General features: G+C 38.5%; 1 protein-coding gene and 1 pseudogene across 1 annotated transcript; one reads left to right on the plus strand and one right to left on the minus strand.

The window, feature by feature from the left end:
* Positions 1-3056: 3056 nt before the first annotated feature.
* LOC148018631 (dirigent protein 1-like) lies at positions 3057-3945 on the plus strand. The gene has a single exon (XM_087662249.1). It carries the CDS (start codon positions 3212-3214, stop codon positions 3803-3805), a length of 594 nt encoding a protein of 197 aa, XP_087518375.1. The 5' UTR covers positions 3057-3211; the 3' UTR covers positions 3806-3945.
* Positions 3946-13353: 9408 nt separating this feature from the next.
* Positions 13354-14538, minus strand: LOC148018632 (uncharacterized; annotated as a pseudogene).
* Positions 14539-21071: the final 6533 nt, after the last annotated feature.

The raw sequence follows: 21071 nt of genomic DNA on the forward strand, positions 1-21071 counted from the left end.
TTGCACGAGGAGTTCCCGGTGCCAGCCGCAGTGGATAGATTCTCTACGGGCTGGATGATGGATTGCATGCGTGTATACATGTCACATAGACGATCCGACGCACGCAAGGCAATCAAGAGTGGGACTCCAAAGCCCGAGTGGTTAGATGCAGACGACTGGCACCGACTGAGGGAGGAGGCTACAAATTCGCCAGGATGTTGGAGTCAGCAGCGGGAGGCGGCGAGGGCACGAATCGAGGCCGGATCGGTACATCATCTTGGGAGTGGCGGCCACAGGACATATTTGGAGGACTTTGTAAGATTCTCTTTTGTTTTGCTTATTTGTTTTTTTGAGATATTCTTTGTACTGACAATCATGTTTCTAACAGTTAGCATTTTGTTTTCTTTGCAGCACTCCATTACAAATCGCGATCCGCAAGGCCTTGAGACTCAATATGCGGAGAGGCACGGTCTCAGATCATTGATCGACCGATTGTATAGACGCAGCGGCCCAGTAAGTCACTCATCTTTCTTGTCCGTAGTTACCATGAGATATTTGAATGCATTATTGTATGGTGGATTGATATGTTGTTTCTTTTTCTGCAGAATCCGTTTGATGCTCCTTTACAGCGGGAAGCGCTTTCGGGGGACGACGATTTGTAGCTCGCCCTTGGATCCTTAGAGCTCACATACCTTTAGTTTTTAGTCGCCCGATCTATGTAGACATTTTCTATGTATTAGTGATATTGTTTTATGATTGTACCAATCGCATTTTATGCGATATCATGTATTTATTTCATCCATCAGTTTTATGATTTCAGTATACATTCTTTTTGTTTGCAAACGCTTTGTATGCAGCAGTGCAGAAACTATTTTGTATGGCTCTCATACAGCACACAGTGCTATATGTGGCAGGGCAGCTTGCTGCCCTGCCACAAAAAAAAAATTTTCTCTGTTACCGTCGCTATTTGCGTCGCAAATTTACTGCACGCGTCGCTATTGTCGTCACTATCAGCGTCGCAAATTCTCTGTAACCGTCGCTGTATGCGTCGCTATTTACGTCGCAAATGCGACGCATATAGCGACGATTCTATGACGTCGTCAATAACGACGCTTTTTGCGACGACGGGGGCAAATTTTGTTGTTTGTATTTTTGTCGCTTTAAACGTCGCTATAAGGTCTATATCTTCTAGTGCAAGTCCTCCTCTTCAAATGCTCATAAAGATCCCTCTCTCTCTCTCTCTCTCTCTCTCTCTCTCTCTCTCTCTCTCTCTCTATTTTTTTTATATTTTATATTTTTGTTCAATAAGGGAAAAGTTGAAAATAGTGCTAGTGTTGTTTTAAAAATATAAGTGCATGTAACTATGCATTTATTTTCATGGATTTGCCAAATATTTTTTTTGCATTTACAAATGCATTTAACTTAATGTTTGTCAAGTGAAACACTCCATGTCTTTATATGTGAGTTTACATAATTTAAAATAAATGCATCCATTTTGCCATGTCTAACTTCTTGTCTGTGCTTCGATTTTATTGTGGTGGTATCATCTATAATACATTAATTATCCCTTGTCATTCTTTTGTAATTATAAAGGAGTAGATGATGGAACCACCAAAATATTCATTCATCCCTTATCATAATTTTATTATAGATTACACATTCTTTCTTGATCAAGAGGTAGGCATGTTTACTTCAATTATAAGCCAATGAGCTAAGATGTCAATTTACACTTCTTTTCAGTGCATTTCTCTTTATAAGCTTATTAAAATTTGTAGACCTTAGTTGTTGTTTTCAAGTCTTGGACTTAGCATTTGAGTTGTATACTCCTAAGAAGTACAACAATTGTATTGTCAATTCAAAGATATGTTTAGTAATTGACTAATACCTATCTTCTCTTGAAGAGACAACTTGTTATAAGTATAAATGTATAATATTTCATCTTACTCAAACATATTATCTTTTTTTGTGTACTAGACTAGCATGTTCATCCAGAGAGCAAAGTATATAAATATAAGATATTTCATAACATCACTATCGATTGACAACCTTTTGCAAGTTTTTGGAGGATCTTTGTATCAAACCTGTAGAGGGAACTCATTATGTATTTGCATTGTGCACATGATGTAGGTTGGAGGAAATAGACTTATTAGGCTTTTCCAAATTCCCCTAGTCCAATTAGCGCAATATGCATGTATTGCTTATGGAAGATTCTAAACTCAATATGCATGTATTGCTTATGGAAGATTCTAAACTCGCATGTTCCAAGCCTCCAAGGTGTAGATTAATCAATCGAAACGCGTAATGATTTATGGTGTTGTACATGACATCTCTTAATCCTGATTAAGAGTGTGTTGCTAGTTAATGATCTTAGGTCCATCTAGTAGTTTTGTCTTTGCATGTGCATACATCCACTAGATAATCCTCATGAAGATTCCATGTGGAGTGAGTGTGCAATATCGACCCCTTGGTTTTTATGAGCAGCTTCCATGTCGTTTAATACTTTTGTTTATTATGTAAAGCTTTGCCTTCTTTAATTATTGAAGTTCATCCCAATGTGACTTGTAGGCAGCATTTTATAGACTTCAACTAGGGTACTCTTGTCAACTAGGGAGTTTCCGGTAGAAGCCCTCTCTAGTGTAGAAGTCCTCTCTAGCAAGGTTAAGATTTGAGACCGAGCACCGAGCACAATATTGCCGCCAACAACTGAGAATGAGGAGATTTGTGGCACTTTTTGCAAATTTGGCAGAGCACTTCGGCAGAATTACTTGTGCTCGTCATGTAACTTGTCAATTTTAAAGTTGAGAGTACGTTGAACAGTCAGAGTGTTTGAACAGTCCCGCGACTCGTAACATGAAATCATGCGTCATGGGCGAGTTGCGTCATGGACAGTGGAAGACGCATTGGATGACTAAGTTTTCAATGCGCTACTTCAATTGCACGTCTGCCTCCGCACACGTCTGCCTTATGATGTTGACTTCCCAACTAGAAGCAGCTCATGATGTCGATTTCCGGCTGGTGGCCTCCAATCACGCCAAGCTAAGTTATGTTGAACAAGTCCTGAATCCCCATTTTCTCCCATCCATCGTAATGTCGAAAAGCTTCTTGTGATACGTACAAAAGGGCCTGGGGTGGCCTCGTAAACTTGCGATACAGCGTCTAGAGAGAGAGAGAGAGATCCCTGCCTCTTATTTTTATCTTTAGGCCGGTTTTATCGAGTTATAGCACCACAATCATGGCTGCAGGCAAGACCCGTGCAGCTGGGTGCTGCAGCAGCAGCAGCAGTGCCCCAGGTACTAACATATATGCGACACTGATGGTGGCCGTCACCGGTCTAATACTAGCCCTCTCGAGCGGCGCCATATCAGGTAGCGGCGCCGGCATCCAGTGGAGCCGCACCGCCAACCTCACGCTGTTCATGCACGGGGCCATCAACTTCACGGACTTCGTGACGGTGCCGGGCGTCGCGGGGCTGGGCAGCAGCACGGTGACGGCGGAGGCGGGGCCCTTCGGCAGCGTCTTCGTGTTCAACGACCCCCTCACGGAGACGCCCGACCCCTCCTCCGCCAGCCTCGGCACCTTCAAGGGCTTCGGCGTCACCACCTCCTTCGACGGCGCCACCTTCCACATCACCGCCACCGCCAACCTCTCCGCCCCGTCCCCATTCACCGGCACCTTCAACATCGTCGGTCTCTCCGGCGGCGACATCCCCATCTCCGGCGGCACCGGCGACTTCCTGTTCGTGCAGGGCTACACCCTCAGCAGCCGCTACTCCGTCGTCGCCCTCAACACCACCTACCAGATCGACATCTCCTTCTTCTGGCCTTAATTCAACGCACAGACAAATTACCAACGGACTCAAAACATATATTATTCGCTCCAGCAGCTCCTCATCGCGACGCATGATATATATATGTCCCCTCCTCGTCATATTTAATGGATCTCCCTCGTCATCACGGCCAATAATCAACAACAATCATCTGAGACTGTATCAACCCCCCGATCATCACCAGTACCGGGTGCATCACCAGGATTCATCATCATTCCTTATGATCGGTTTATCCAAGTTGTCGAATTGCCGTCCTATGATGAAACATTCATCTCCGTCGATTTGTGTAGCTAGCTTTATGGCGCAGTCCGTTTTTATCGTTGCTATCATGTCACTGTTCCGCCCCTTTCTCCCTTGATTTATATATTGACTGCCTGCTACTGTGCTGCATGAAATATAATGGGAAATATTTGCAGGTTTTTACAGTCGTCGAGAATCATGAGTACTCCAGATTTGATTTCTCTTTCGAGTTGGAAATATGCCAGTACTCATGGCGCTAATTACCGTCCAATTAACGTCATGATGAGCTTCTTGATATCATTAGATGGACTGACCATGACTCTGTAGCGGCAAGGAAGGAGATCCATTGACGCTCACACAACTCTCATACATTAGCCAGAGATTCAATGCTAGCACTTAAGCAAAATATAAGAATCGATAGGGGCGACAGTCTTCACGAAAAACAGTTTTGGTATAGTAAACACAAAAATCCTTTAACTCAAGGTTTTTTCAGGGAATTTTGTATCAAATTGCGAGCGTTTACCGTTGTTATAATTAAAAGTTTTATAAATTCCAACATTAAGAAACCTTTTTTATGAAATTTGAAAGCTTTTTGGAAACCTTTGCGATTCATTTTCAATCAAACCTCGAGTTTTCAGGAGCATTAATGTGTCGGTTCATGCACGAAGTTACATGGGCTTTACTCATTAGTAGTGTCAATGGGATTTTGATTTTAATGCATTAAGAAGGACTTTAAAAAATGCAGTCCTTTGCCCTTGACTTTGGGATCATGGTCACGCAAACACTTACCCTTCTTAATACTGCAATTTCTTGTTTCCATTTTCATTTTTGTTTCATGTACATTACTAATACGACACTAAGGCACTTTCTCTTTCTCGATCCTTTTACTGTTCAAAGCATTTTTATAGTATACAAAAGCACTTCATCTTCTAGAGATATCACTTTCTCTTCTTCAAGAAACACTTTCATGTGCTCAAACACTTTCTCTTTTTCAAAAATTAATTTTTCTTCTTTTTTTTAATAATGCACCGATATTAATGAGTAAAGGTGTATAAAGTTACAACATGAAAGTTGTGCCCCTTGGCCTAAGCCTTTGGCCTAAGCCGAAACACAAAGTTTCTTACAAAACTGTTTAAAGATCCAATGCGAATCCTTGAGTTGCTTCAAAACTAGTAAAAATTACTCATCTTTTAGTGAACCTATAGGATCCTCGATGCCCTTGATAGTGCAAGATATGAACACACATGTACTCCTCCATGACCAGACAAATCTTCAAGGTGATGGCAGACATGAGACTGATCAGTCTCCAAGTATCATCATCCAGCAAGCCTTGATCACCAAATAGGACCATTGAAAAGCTTAGCCTGTCACTTAAATTTGCATGTTTAATCCACTGTTTCACTTTCCTCCAAACATGCCTCACTTGTACACAATCCCAAAAGAGATGTTTATCCCCTCTATGTCCTTTGGGTGGTGTCTATTGCTTAAGTAGCTCAAATACAAAGATCCCCTCTATGTCCTTTGTACATTTTCTTCTTTTGATAGTAGTTTTTTCATGTACTTTCCTTGTCATTTCTCAATCAAGCATGCATAGAAAAGTAGTACATTTCTTGATCAATAAACACTTTGTCGTGTGCAAAGCAATGATCTTGTATAGGAAATAAATACAGTATTTTTTCTAATCGAATCATATTTCGATTTTCAAAAGCATATTTTCATATCGAAAAGTACTTTTTTTATTTTAAAAAACACTTCTCTATTTCAAAAAGCACTTGTTTATCTCAAAAAGCTTTTTTGTATTTTAGAGAGCCCTTTTCTATTTTAGAAAGCCCTTATCTATTTCCAAAAGTACTTCTCTATTTTAGAAATTTATTTTCTATTTTAGAAAGCACTTGTCTATTTTCAAAAGCACTTCTCTACTTATGAAAGTATTTTTCTATTTAAAAGAGCATTTTCATGTTTCATAAAACACTTGTCATACTTTTTAATCTTTAAGCATTTTTAAACTCTTTTACAAAGTAGGATACCAAAAAGTAATTAAGAGTAAATGTAAATTTTTATTAGCATGATTTTTTTAATTTTTAAGATTTATATTAAGTGTAATATAGAAGGATACCAAAAGTTAATAAGGGATTATATTGAGTGGTAGAAATCAAGATACAAAAAGTGGACAAGTTTGTAAATATATCTAGAAGATAAATTTGGAAATTTCCAAAATGTTTATAATTGGGCATTTTGGCATGTTTCGGGACTTCTATGACTTGTAGATGAATCCTTGTAAGTCTATGTCTTCCGTTATTCAATGTTTGTCTTTCTTTTAGGCAATTTTTCGCTTTTTAGACTAAAAATATGGGTCCCTGGACAAGTCTAGCGAAAAAGTAGAGTGCTTTTTTAGCCCCAAAATCATAATGATCACTTAAGATTGAAAATTTGGCACAAAATTTGAGTTTTGATCGCCTAAAATGGCCCTTTTTATAGAGAAAAAGTATGGGTATCCATAAAGATCCATGCAAAAGTATATAGCAACATGTGATAAGGTACCTTTCAAGTTGATGACCTTCTCGCCAAATCATGATCAATTTTTTAGGGGAGGTACTTGAAAAAAAAATCACTAGATGTGACCCTCATAAAATTTATTGTCAATATGTATCTCTTCTATGACTCTCACCTAGGGTACCCTTCGAATCAATAAACCAATATAAACTATTACAAATTAATATAATAATACAATGGCATGAAAAACATTTAAATGGTGGAAAAGAGATAGAGTCGTGGAAAAAACACACTAATGCAATACAAGATTGAACAATAAACAAAAATTGTCATTATCTCTTAGCACTCAACAATAAATAAAGGGTCTCAATATCGAAGCCCAAAAAATCATTAAAATATTAAAGCTTCTTAGAGGCCCTTGACTTAGATTCGAGAGGGTGTGGACAATAATTGAGTTGGGATACTACATTTTTTACGATAGGGCATCTCCATGGTTGGCTTTGTGGAAGCTTCACCTTCCCTTGCTCATCACCAGAAACACCCACCTACCCTTTGCTTGTTGCAACCTTTGTCCTCTTTATTGAACCACCAAAGTTTTTATTTTTTCTAGTGCACTTTTAAGTTAATTTCTTCCTCATTTGCACCAACATGCAGTCGGTATCCATGTCTTCATTTCAACCTTCCTCTATTACTATGCGATTCTTATCGATACCCTTCTTCTTAGTCTTTACAGTGTCCATCTTTGCACCTTTCATCTTCTATGTGCCTTGCTTGAAATCAAGTTCTTATCCTTCACCTACAACATGTGTCCTAGCAATAGTTGGGTATTCTTCTTCTTCATTATTCCTCTATATGTTTCTCTCTAGTGGACTCTATAGAGTACTTCTAGCCTCTAATTTGAATGCAAAGCAGTTGAGACATCCTTCTAGGGTTGGTTGAGCCAATTTTACAACTAAAATTTCTTCATCAGAATGCATGTTTCTCACCACACAAATCCACTTTAGAAATTTCATGAGTAGCATGCTACAACATGTCTTTTTGAAGTTGTGTGTCTTGAGGTCGTAATTGCTTCCTCTTTTAAGTCTTTCTACTACTTGTATGGAAGATTTAGATGAAATTTTCTTATCCATATAGCTATGCATAATATTTTTATTGGTGACTGTAGAGACCCACACTTTCACAATTTCCAGTATTTTCTAGGCACAACCACAAGGTATCCAAGTCTCTATGGGTGCATGCAAGCTGGCAAAAGATAACATGTAATACTAGTGCATGCATGCAAGTATGTACATCCCTATGGCATCTATCGTATCTAGGACAAATCTACACCCTAGGACATATTCCACCCAAATGAGTATTAGCCTTGGAAGCTTATATGGTCTATGGGTAGGAGCAATGGTTAGCGATATACCACTCCTCCCTTGGTCTACTATGGCCCCTACAAACTTGACATGTCAAGTTGCATCATCTATACCATTTCATACAATTCATGTGAGCAAATACCATAAAGAAAATAATTTTAGCATCTTTTATAAAGCAAATACCATAAAGCAACTAATTACAATGTGAACTTGCAAAAGCACTTTAAGCATTTTAAAAAGTACTTTTCAATCAATTAAAAATTTTCAAAAAGTACCTCAAGATTCAAAGTAAATGTAAGTGAAAAATTTGCTCTAGATATTTCAAAAAGTGCTTCTGGATCACTCTAAATATTTCCAAAAGCACTTTAAGATTCAAAGAAAATTTAAGTGAAAAAATCACTTTCACCACTTCAAAAAGCACTTTTGAATCAATTTAAATATTTTAAAAAGAACTTTAAGATTCAAAGAAAATTTTAAGTGATAGACATGATAAAGTAATTTTGAGATGGTAAAGCATATTCAACATAATATGTCATCTCTAGCATGTTCATACTATGCATTTCTGGGGCCTTTCTTGGGATCAAAAGATATTGCTTCTCTTACAATTGACTCTTGGCCTTCTCTTACAAAAAAGTTAAATCTAGTAATATCTGTGGAGATGCAAAACTTCTATCTAGAGTTATCTTTGAATTCAAGCAAATTGGCCAAACTTTTATTGTGTCTCCTCCAGCTTGAGATGTTCCCAACTTCAATGTAACACTGGCAACTACATGCAAGTCCATGGACCCTCCTCTAATTAGAAAATTTCTAGTCTATGCCCCCTAGAAAAATCCCAATATGCTTTTAGACATTAGTCCCACATTGCACCCATGCATATCGATGCTCACCTAAGTTATCGCTTATCAAAGGTATTCACTCATAAATGAAAACCTAATCTTGTCTATCACATGATTTGGTTCTTTGTTTTTAAGTATCTCTATGCGAAAAATCAAACCTTGCTCATAAAAAGATTCATTATGCATATATATATATATATATATAGTTACTTATGTAATGTAAGTATAGTTACTTGTGTAATGTAACTATAGTTACTTATGCAATGTAAGTATGTCTACATAGACGTGTTAGTGCATGTTTTTAATGTTTAAAAACTATTAGATTATTATTGTATGATTACTTACTTGTGCATTTCACAATCCATTCATGTTATATGCATTAGGTGTTCGAGTTGCAGCATTGGAATGTGTGCACAAGAGGAAGGAGAGAGCTCAAAGTACAAGAACAACATCTTGCTTACTAAGTTGCTTACAAGTACAACTTGGGTACACTCTCCCCCTCTTGATAGTGACCCATAGGCTGTTTACATAGCCTCTGCCAAGCTAGGGTTAGGGCTTCCCCTTCCCCTAAGGCTATTCACACCCATCTGCCCTCATGCACCCTTGCTTACAGTGGGTTCCTATGCCTATCTTCTTGTAGCTCCCTCACCCACGGTGTTGGTGTCGTGTTGCAACGCGTTGATAGTTCCACCCACCCACCATGACATGGTCCCTTGTTGAGCCTCCGGCTATCTTGTAAATGCTTTCTAGTTATGAATATGACGTGATGACCTCAAGATGGGCCCTTGTGTAAATCTCGTGTCGTGTTATGCTCTATGTCACGTTCCGTAACGTGTTGGGGTGCCCCGTGACGTGTTGAGGGGTCAAGATGGCAGAGTTGGGGGAAGGGTCTAGAGCTGCTTCGGGGCCTAGACAGGGTCCAAAGGGGGTCCTACACAGGTCTCTGAGGGCTGGATCATCACAAGATAGGCATAGGAATCCACTGTAAGCAAGGGTGCATGAGGGCAGATGGGTGTGAATAGCCTTAGGGGCAAGGGAAACCCTAACTCTAGCTTGGAAGAGGCTATATAAACAGCCTATGGGTCACTATCAAGAGGGGGAGAGTGTACCCAAGTTGTACTTGTAAGCAACTTAGTAAGCAAGATGTTGTTCTTGTACTTTGAGCTCTCTCCTTCCTCTTGTCCACACATTCCAATGCTGCAACTCCGCTTTCTAAAAAATTGGACAAAGATTTGACTTCAAATCATGTTGTACTTGCAAAACATTGATTGATTATAGATTTTTACTTCAACACAAAACATGAGAAGCATGTATATATGGTTGATGAAATAATGTAATTATAAAATTGACAAACCAGCATGTGTGCCCGAATCTAGTTGCCAAACAAGCAGCCAAATATGTTCAATGCAACATTGCCATGCACCAAGGGTGATATATTTAATTATCAAAGTGACATTGTCAACTAGGAGGACACCTCTCAGTCTCAAACACCCCTTTCTTCTAACTTAGGAGAGTTTCAAGTATGGCACAATGGGGGAAGCTACCAGACTAAGAACAAAGTGAGTGTTTGTCAAATATCTCCATGAGAGTTTTTGTGTGACACTTTTACAAGAAGAAAAAATGGCCAAGGCTAAGGAAATCCTTTTTCTAGCCATACAATGACAATCGTGGATAGGGATAACTAAAAACATCCATAAATGAAGATTGGGGAGTTTGAAACTAGCTTTTCTCTATCGTCTCATCACACAATATGACATGATCTTCTTGGTAAGTGCTATTATAGGTGAAAGAAAAAGTTAAGAGAGCTCTTCTAGGAAATTACTTGGACATGTTTAGATGTACCATTGTATTAGATAGTTGGTTCAATGATCAACAATGAATATTATAAAACATTGTGTTAGTTTCACCAGAGAGGGGAAACATTCTTAAAAGCCATAGACAAAACATGGAAGATCAAATGGGAGTACACTACAAGAAAATTATGCAAAACCATTGAAGAAATAGTCACATGGTGCAAGTGGTTACGGATAATACAAAGATTTGCAAAACTATTGCCAAAGTCATACAAGAGTATTGTTCAAAAATTACCTGCAACAATCACAATGCCCACTCACTCAATTTATTATTCAAAGATATGTACAAAAGGGAGGCTAAATTGTCATGTAGCATGTGGAAGATTCTTGCAAAGACATAATTTTGTGCCCACTTTTATGCTTTAAAGTTCCCCTTGCTTTATTCTTGCACATGGCCATGTACAACTAGAAGGGTGAGAAAACTATGTAATTGAGGGATAAGGGTAGCTTGTCACATTCCAATTGTCTAAACAAATACAAGTAGTGGTCGGTCCATGGTTGATGCGTACCATATAATGATGTCTATCATGTATACCATTCCGGTTCATACTTTATCCTATGTTCTATTCATAAAAGAGAAAATAAGTAGAAATGGTCCAAAAATTCTCCAAGCCAAACAAACCATCTAATTTTTTTTTACCCATACCGTAAATAAGGTTCACCACCAAGCAATACGAGGCCTCCCTTGCTTTGTGGTGACCCATGCAGGCTTTACCACACATGAGGGTCACTACCAAGTGATTTGGGGTCTCTTCGCTAGTGGGACCTAATAGCCCCTTAAGAGCCTTCCAAATAAACATGCAAAATGGTTATGTGTAAATCCATTGTGTTAATTAAGAACTAAAGGTGATCTAATAAGATGTTATTAACTCGAAATTAACTAGATAAAGTATATTCTTTATTTCTCACTTGTAGTCCAACCTTAATCTAATCAATACTATTAACTTCCACTATTTAATCCACTTTTTGATCTAAAACTACTAACATATGAAACCTAATTCCCTCATTATTTATATCAAAGAAAGTATTTGACTTAAACCCCTTAATACACTTTTAACTCCCATTAATACTGATCTAACATAACCCCTAATATATACAAAATATTATTTCAACCTTGAACTTCATTTTACAAACAAACCACCCTTAAATAAAATCCATTAACTATGAAATTTTATCAACAAATTTTGGCCAAAAAATAAATTGTAGTTGCTTTTTATACTTTCAGCAAAATCCCTCTCTATCTTTACTTATTAATTTTCTTTTAGTTCTATCCAAAAAATCAAAATATTCATAATAATTACTCTAAAGCATAAAAGAAAATTTCCTCTTAACCATAGATTTTTCATATCCAATACATATTGCATGCAAAGTATCATCAACTAATGTTATCATTGTTTGTTAACATTCACTAATCACTTTGTAAAAATACCTAAAAACCGTAATTTTTACCATTAACAATTATGTATCTTTATATTCAAAGCTTCAGAATGGTTGAAATTTCATAAGTAGATCCCTCTAATCATGATTCAACTTTTTTAAATATATTTTACTTAATTTTTCATTAATATTCTTAAATATCCCTAATTATGATTTGAAAATCTCATTTTAGTTACTAAAATGCTCATATATCTCATTATATTCATCGTGGAAAGGTGAGATTTCATTTTTTAATCTTTTAAATATGTGTTTTAACTCCTTTTTAATTTATTTCTTATCAATAATGCTCAAATTTATTAATATTCTCTACTTAGGGCCTAAAGGTTTAGTTTTTAGACTATTTTCTACCGTTTTCTCATCTTTTTATTCCATAAATGCAATAATTTTACTTCATTCTACTATTTTAATGCCAAATTTTTTTTTAAAAAAATCAACACCATTTTTCATTCAAACTTATTATTCTACTTTAATTTTAACTACAAAAGAAAGTACCCATTTAATTGAAGAAAGCCAAGCTCTTAGTCGTATTTTGATAAGGTTGATAGTTGCTTCTCCTCTCCCTTTATGCCTATCATATTGATATCTTCTAATCTCCTTTGCTTCACACTACTATCTCTGAATATGCCCTTAGTCTTGCTGTAATTTTCTTCCTTCTATGCAATGAAATGACCTTCATGAATGGAATGATGCAAAAGGAGATGGAAGAGAACATAATTTGCAGCCAATAGATGCTGAAAAAGATTGAGAATGGTGCAACAAATGATCAACAATCCTCCTCCATGTTGGCACCCACATTCTTGCTCTCTTTCTCTCTCTTGAACACCGACCCTTCATAAGACAACCCCGTCTACAACTTCTTGATTGCCCACTTGTTCAAAATTTTAGCTTTCATATTCGAACCAATTTCCTCTTATGCCCTTCCACATCTCTAGCCTATTTTTGACCCCACCCATAGTTCTTTGGTCTAAAATCAATGCATACACACTAAATTCTATCTACATTTTCTTCCATCTCAAAATCTCTACCGCTTCCACTCAAAGTCACATCCCATATTCATCTTTTACTACTTATTATTTTTTTATCTCCAAAAATTCTCATCTAAAATATCCCAAACATCTCTATTTCTACACTATCATTGCATCATCAAATACAGATTTGCAACTTATTTTTATTAAATTTTATGAGAAATATTGTGGAATACATAACCAAAAACATATGCTTTACATGAAACATTCAAAAAAATAGCTCAAAAATGAGTAGCTATCATTTCTCCCTCAATAATTTAGTGAGGTCTTGTGAACTAGCAAGTAGAAATTTTCTTCTTCCATCAAGAACAACTTCAGCATTTATCAAGTCATCATATCCAGTGATTTTTGAAAGGTGAAAAAATAATCATACAACCTGCTCCCTGACTTGCCCATCCTCAATTCTAAAAGAAAGCACTTCATCAGCATGCCCAACGAGATTTTGCATAGTCTGTTCCTCTGGACTATTTGTCTGGCCACAACAACTGCTCTGCGGGGAAGCCAAGAACCCTTGGTCCAAAAGTTCACCCAAAACATTGCTGACATCATCTGGGGTAACATATCCATAGCAATGGCTTGAGACTGCACCAGTCGCATTAGAGCCATAACAAATAAAATTTTATGTATACTTGGGGCCCCCCACATATCCATAGCAGTGGCTTGAGATTGCACCAGTCGCATTAGAGCCATAACAAATAAAATTTGCTGCATACTTGGGGCCCATGGTTTTACAGCTACATAAGTAGTGAGACCTCGAGCAGATAGCTCATCTCTGAACTTCTTAATGACAACAGGGCCCAAAATACCACATTGAATATCATGACTCGGATGTGCATACACAAAGATATGCATGCCACGCAACCTCTCTGGCCTTCCTGGTACCCATTCTCGGTTATGTACTAGGACTTCTTCCACAAAGGCATCCATATCAAAATGAGTTAATCCCCTGTATCGAACAAAGTCTGGAAATAAGCTTTGATTGTAGCTGCAAGAAACCGTGGAAGCTGATCAAACTCGGCAGCATCCACAACAGGCTCTGAGGCTCTTTGAAGCACATGAAAACATGCCGTTCAACGAGTGGAAGGCTGCAGAAGGGAGAATGCAAGGAGGAGAATAGTTTGTATTCAGGCTTCCAGATCCAAGGGATTCAAAGCTCCCGGGTCCATGAAAAGGAGGAGCAAATGCCATGGCATGCAGGAATCAGGGTGAGCAAACACACAATCAGCAGAATTTCAAATTTGTGAGAGATGGGACACGTCGTTAGAAATGAGAACCGAGTGGAAGAGGGGGTCAAGGAGGGAGAGGAAATGGTCTGGTGAAGGTCGCCATGGCTAGAGTTTTTGACAAGTGATGGGGATGCTTGAAACTACACGGACGGAGGATGAATGCTGCAAAAGAGAAGCTCCTCCTGCCTGACTGAAATCTTGTTGTCAACGGATGAAGTTCGCACAAGCCTTTGCCGAAGCCGCAGTAGCAGCTTACCTTTGTAGCTACACAACGATGCGTATCTAGATTTGCTATACCTCCAACAGCTTTGTTCTTGGAACAGCATAATATCGTTACCAGAAAGCGCTATTGCTCTCATAAATCTTTTTCTCTCTCTTTCTCTGCCTTCCGCCTTTCCTCTCACACAGTTTGCTCGCCTTCTTCTCCAAGAACACTCTCTCATCATTGGATCGTCCTGTGGCACTGTGCCATGGTTGGCGCTTTGTCCTTTCAGGTTGCATTCAAAAACAAATGCCGCATAAGAAGGTGGAGACGAATAACTCGCTTTTCTGCCCCATCGTCTTGTCCTCGTCTCCAGCTTTTGCCCTCACCTGTCTTCCCCGTTGTAGTTATAGGCTTAAGCCTCATAGGGTCGGCAGCGTGCCGCCATCTCTCGCTGGCACTGCTTGGCTCTGACACCATGTTGGAAACTGCGAGGAAGACGAAAGACAAAAGGAAGAGAGACACCGGAAGTGGAACCCTAGAAGTGTGTAAATTGAGCACACATGATAGGAATATATAGAGGGGACTTGGGGTACTATAGATAGACAGACTATATATAGCTAACAATTGGCTTCTAATTGAAGTAAACATGCCTACCTCTTGATTAAGAAAGAATGTGGAATCTATAACAAAATTATGATAAGGGAACAATTAATATTTTGGTGGTTCCATCATCTACTCCTTTATAATTACAAAAGAATGACAAGGGATTAATGTATTATAGATGATACCACTACAATAGAATCGAAGCATAGACAAAAAGCTAGACATGGCAAAATGGGTGCATTTATTTTAAATTATGTAAACTCGTCTATAAAGACATGGAGTGTTTCACTTAACAAACATTAAGTTAAATGCATTTGTAAATTCAAAAAACATCTTTGGCAAATCCATGAAAATAAATGCATAGTTACATGCACTTATATTTTTAAAACAACACTCGCACTATTTTCAGCTTTTCCCTTATTGAACAAAAATATAAAATATAAACAAAATGTGTGAGAGAGAGAGAGAGAGATATATATATATATATATATATCTTTATGAGTATTTGAAGAGGAGGACTTGCTTTAAGCCTATAAGTGAGTTAGAGTTTCTTATTTTGCTATAAATTTTCTATTGTTTGTTGTATGTTTGCATGGAAATGACTTTATGACCATGAGAATTTGTCATGTTTTGTGTAAAGAAAATGTGATATTTGTTGTTGCTATAAGCACTCTTTGCTCTACTACATGACACTATTGGTGAGCTTGTAAATATGGATGGAGTTGCAGATATTCCCATTTTTCTAAACATGATTCCAATCACAAGATCATATGACTTCGCACTTGTTGCACAAGTGCTGCATCAAACTATGAGACTAAGGAGTCACGAAACAATCTGTTTCAAGTTCTTTAAGCTGGCGTCGTTAGACCTAGGGTTTCCAAGTTTCATCTTTGTAAGATTCTCAGGGACAAACCCTAGTTCACTTTACGATTACAATTCACTGTCTCTACATTCAGTGAATGTGGGCAAGTATTTAAAGTATAGGCGTTTCTTGGAATTTAACTCATTCCAAAGGAGTATTCCGCGATTTAGGTGTTTTAGGTTTTATGCCAATTTGGTTAACTCTAGAAGATAATTTCAAGATTACTTCCACATGATTCGCTGACTATGCATAAATTGATTTTTCAACCCTAACTTATCGGTTTGAGGTCTTAGGTTAATTTCAACTAATCTTTCCTTTTCTTTTAAAACAAAATTCATGCTAAATAAGCAACCTATTTCTTGCTAATTTATGCAGTTGATAATGATAATTTCATAGAGTTTATGCATCGTAAGAATCATTTCATGCTTTGCACTTTCCATGATGATTCATTGCGATATGGGTTAATAGTGCGAGATGCAGTTTATACTTCTAGGCTTAACCGAAGTATACTATTTTTAATGGATAATAATCTAGCTTATAATTCATTTCAAAGCATAAAGCTATTTGCTAGTAATGCATTTATGCTTTCTTTATTCTGCATGTTTCATTAAAAAGTATTGATGACTAAGTTCCTTCATTGTGAACAACTAGGACGAAAATATATCCTATTTCTAATAATTAACCTTGCATGATTGAATTACAACAATATCAAATAAAAATTAGGAAGGAAAACCTAGGTTTGGGGTGAGATATCCACATGGATGCTAGGAGACGATCCCGCAGCTGCGCCTTGGACTTTCTTAGGAGGAATTTGCACCGTGGAAGCAGCTTAACAACTTCTTTTTGCTATTCCACCGTGGCTCTCTTTCGCAATAACTTGCACCGTCCGTCGAAAACAGTTTTAGAAGACTTCCTCCTTGGAGTCGGGAGTTCAAAAGGGGTATTTCCGAATCTTTCACCACTAAGACCTATTAAGCCATGGGGAAGGCTTAATGGCCTTTGTAAGGGCTCACACGAATGGGGAATAATGAGGTGTGGAATCCCTTACAAGGGTTTTTGAGTGGGAAAGGGAGGTGTTTAAAAAAAACCTCCAACACTCTTCTCCTCTTTTCCGAGTGGGGAAAAAACCAAAGTAAAAAGGGTATTTTGCATACGGGAAAGAAAAGGCTAAGGAAAATTTTCTTGGGGAAAATGGCCTTATAGAATCCTAAGGGAGGAACTCCAAGGGGGGGAAAAGTAGCCTTAAAGGCTATTGGAAAATGGGGCCTAAGAAGGCCTTAGGAGAAGATATAAGGGGGGGTAGTCTCGAAGGTTATAATGAACAAGGGCCCTAAGGAGGAAATAAAAACCAGGGAGATAAGACCTTTAAGGTCAAAACCCTTTTATGGGGGAAAATCTCCAATCCCACAGGAAGGGGCCCTAAGGGGGTTTTTATAAGACATGGGGGGTTCCAAAATGGCACAAGGGAAGGGCGCCAAGGGTTTAAACACGAAGGGGGGGGTGATTCCGAATCCACGGAAAAAGGGGGGCTAAGTGAACATTAAAGCACGGGGGGGAAAGGGTTTTAAAAGGCACAAGAAGGGGGCCTTGGGAGGTTTTAGGACACGGGGGTAAAAGGGGGTTTAAGGGTTAAACACGGGGAAGGGGGGGGTGTGAGGGGGGGTTTTAACACCAGGGGAAAGGGGGGTAAGAAGGACCCCCCTTTGGAAGCTTCCAAGCTTCCAGAAGCTTGCTGGGGTGGGGGGGGGTGAGGTGTTTTGGGTCGTCCGTCGATGGCGGTATCACGGCAGCTGGCGGCTTGGCAGTTCCACGTCCTGGAAGTATCAGGAAGCCCAACCTTGATCTTTCTCTTTCCCTCACGATGCTGTAGAGAGACCGTCCCCTCTCCGTCCTTCAAGCGGCACAGGTGAAGTTCCTCTCACTCATGGCGGCAGCCTGCCCTCCCTTGTGGTGACCCTCACTCCTCGATATCTCCTCACGTATCTCAGCTATCCCCTATGACAACGCCTCCTCCTGTTTAAATAGGGGAGGGGAGGGGGATCCTCCCTCTCCTATGTGTCGATGCGCATGGCCCTAAGGCTGAGCAAGCTCCAGCGAGGAGCTTGCTGGCCCTTCTATTTCCCTCTCCCCTTCCAGCACGACTGTCGCCGATGGGAGAAGAAGAAAAAAAAAATCCCATTAACCTTAATAGGAGGTTCATGTATGAATTTTCAGTATTTGATATGTTACATGTCATGTGTGATACCATAAATCATTATGCATTTTGACTAATTAATCTACACCTTGGAGGCTTGGAACATGAAACTTTAGAATCTTTCATAGAGACAAGGTAAGCAATACATGCATATTGCACTAATTGGACTAGAGGAATTTGGAAAAAGCCTAATAAGTGTCAGAGAGAGAACTAGGGGAGAGAGAAAGAGGAGAGACAAGACTGTAGAAGAGAGAAAAAGACTGTAGGAAGAGAGAGAAGAAGAGTGACGAGGAGAGAGAAAGACTAGATTTAGAGAGAGAAAGACAAGAAAGAAGGGGAAGCTATAGAAGCTGTGAGCAAGATGGGAGAGAAAGACTGTAATTGTATAATGTGTCAAAAAGATGTGAAAGTTTACATCTCCTCTCCTTTTATACCAATGTCAATGTGGCATGGCATAATATCAATGTTATTTACACTAATTTGTTATTCCCAGCTTGTTACAATCCATTCCTTCCCAAAAGTTTTTGTCCTAAAAAACAAACCTGGAAACAACTAGAAAAAGATTAATAGAACAAAGTACTACTCTGTTTTTACAGCTTTACAAATGGGAAATGAATGAATTATGACTAACTACATGAGCTGAATTTGAAGAACACAAGTAAGCCCCAACTATATACATGATTTGGAATACTTCAGAAGCATATGGAGCCATAAAGTCTTCAACAAATAATCTCGAAACAAAGTAAGCAGCTTGCTAAGTAAATAGACCCTGCTGGACCAAATCTGCCATAACTTCTAGTAGAAGTGTCCAAATGGGACGTACCATATATCAAAATGAAGCTGTTAAAGAGTACTTTAAGCCCATGTAGATAGGTTAATTTTGAAAATTAGGCACGATAAAAATTGTTCTAAAACAGCGTGCTATCCTGAAGCAGTCTGCATCATTACTAGCTCCATAAGCAATAGGCTTCAGCCACCACCAATGTATCCCTCAAGTAAGGATACTCATCCAATATAGAATCAAGTCTCCAAGAAGCTTCTTCAGGTGGTAAAATTCTCCATTTGATCAAATATTCCACAATAGAACGTGATCAAAGCTTCTTTTCATGCTGACCTATAACAGCCTCTGGGATGTACTAAATAAGACCGTCTTCATCAATAGGTGGTAGCTCATCAACTATATCCACTGGATCACCATAATAGGGCTTGAGCTGACTAACATGGAAGACATTTTGAATCTTTGTAGAAGAGGGAAGCTCTAGTCTGTATGCCAAATCTCCAATTCGCTTAAGGATCTGGTAAGAGCCATAAAACCTGTGGGCAAGCTTATTACTAGATCCATCTTTTAACATAGAGTACTTGGATTTGGGCACCTTCAACAAAACCAGCTCTCCTTCTTGGAACTCTAAGGGCCTCCTCTTCTCATCAGCATACATCTTCATTTGATCTTGAGCCTTCCTTAGATTCACCTTACATTACTGAAGAAGGGTCTGCATTCTTTCCAACTCTTCCTTCCCATGAGGATTGATATTTTCATTAAAGATGACTGTGGGTAAGGACACCTTATAACCATACAAAGCCTCAAAGGGTGAAACTCCTATGCTTGCATGAGTGAAATTTTTATAAGCAAACTTAGCCAAGTATAACCAAGAATCCCATGAGGTTTGGACATCATAGCAAAAATGGCGAAGATAAGTGTCCAACCATTTATTAACTCTCTCTGTCTGTCCATTAGTTTGAGGATGATAAGCCCTAGATGGAGCCAATTTAGTGCCCATATATGTAAATACCACCTGCCAAAAGTTACTCATAAACTTTGAGTCTCTATCATGGACAATCACCTGTGGTAATCCATGTAGTCTAAAAATCTACTCCATAAACTGGGTGGCCACTTGAGAAGCAGTAAACTAAATCTTGGTTGGAATAAAATGGGCTGTCTTGGTGAGTCTGTCTACCACCACATAAATACTATTCCATCCCTTCTTGGTAGTAGGTAAGCTAGTAATGAAATCCATAGTAATATGAGTCCATTTACGGCCCGTAGGAATAGGCAATGGCTGTAACAAACCTCCTGGCTTATGGGTGATGTCCTTATTTTGCTGACAAGGCATACACTTCATAACAAAGTCCTTGACATATTTCCACATTCCTTTCCAATAAAAGCTTTTACTGATTCTGTCATAGGTCTTGAAAACTCCTAAATTTCCAGCTAGAGGCAAAGAATGTAACTCCTCCATAATTTTCCGCTTAAAAGAAGAAGTAGAGGGAACAACAATCTTGCCTCTCCACCAAATAAGGCAATTTTTAAGCTGGTAATGCGAGTTTTCTTCCATAAGACCTTGCTGTAATTTCTGAAAGATTTGGCTGAATTCCTCATCTAAAAGATAGGTCTCCTGTAATTCTTCAATCCAGTCGTTATGTAATTCTGTCATAGCTGAAACTTTGCAGGCCCACATACGAGAAAGAGAATCAGCCACTATGTTATCTTTGCTCCTTGTATGAGTGATGTCAAAATCATAATTCTGTAATGTAGCTATCCAATGACGTTGCTTTGGAGTAAGATTGGATTGAGTAAGGAAATACTTAAGTACCCTGTGATCACTATGTACTTTGAATTGACTGCCATATAAGTAATGGTACCACTTCTTGATTGCATGCAAGATAATCAACATCTCCTGGTCATAAACATTCATGAACACAATATCAGTGAGCTTAGGAATCTCCCAATTCCCATTTTTTGAATACAAAAAAGGTGACCCCTAGATAACATGCCCATAAGTTTCCCAAAACCATATGATGTGACCTATCATTGGAAATGACTTGAAAAATGGAATCTATTGAGCTATAGAGCGCTCAATTTGGAGTTATAGTGTTCAAGTTATGACAAATCCAAAGATTTGACCATGTGTCCCAAATTTATGGGAAATTCCC

The sequence above is a fragment of the Lygodium microphyllum genome, chromosome 21 (genome assembly GCF_053477565.2).
Source record: "Lygodium microphyllum isolate KBCC chromosome 21, Lygodium_microphyllum_v1.1.10, whole genome shotgun sequence".
In the NCBI taxonomy this organism is placed as follows: domain Eukaryota; kingdom Viridiplantae; phylum Streptophyta; class Polypodiopsida; order Schizaeales; family Lygodiaceae; genus Lygodium; species Lygodium microphyllum.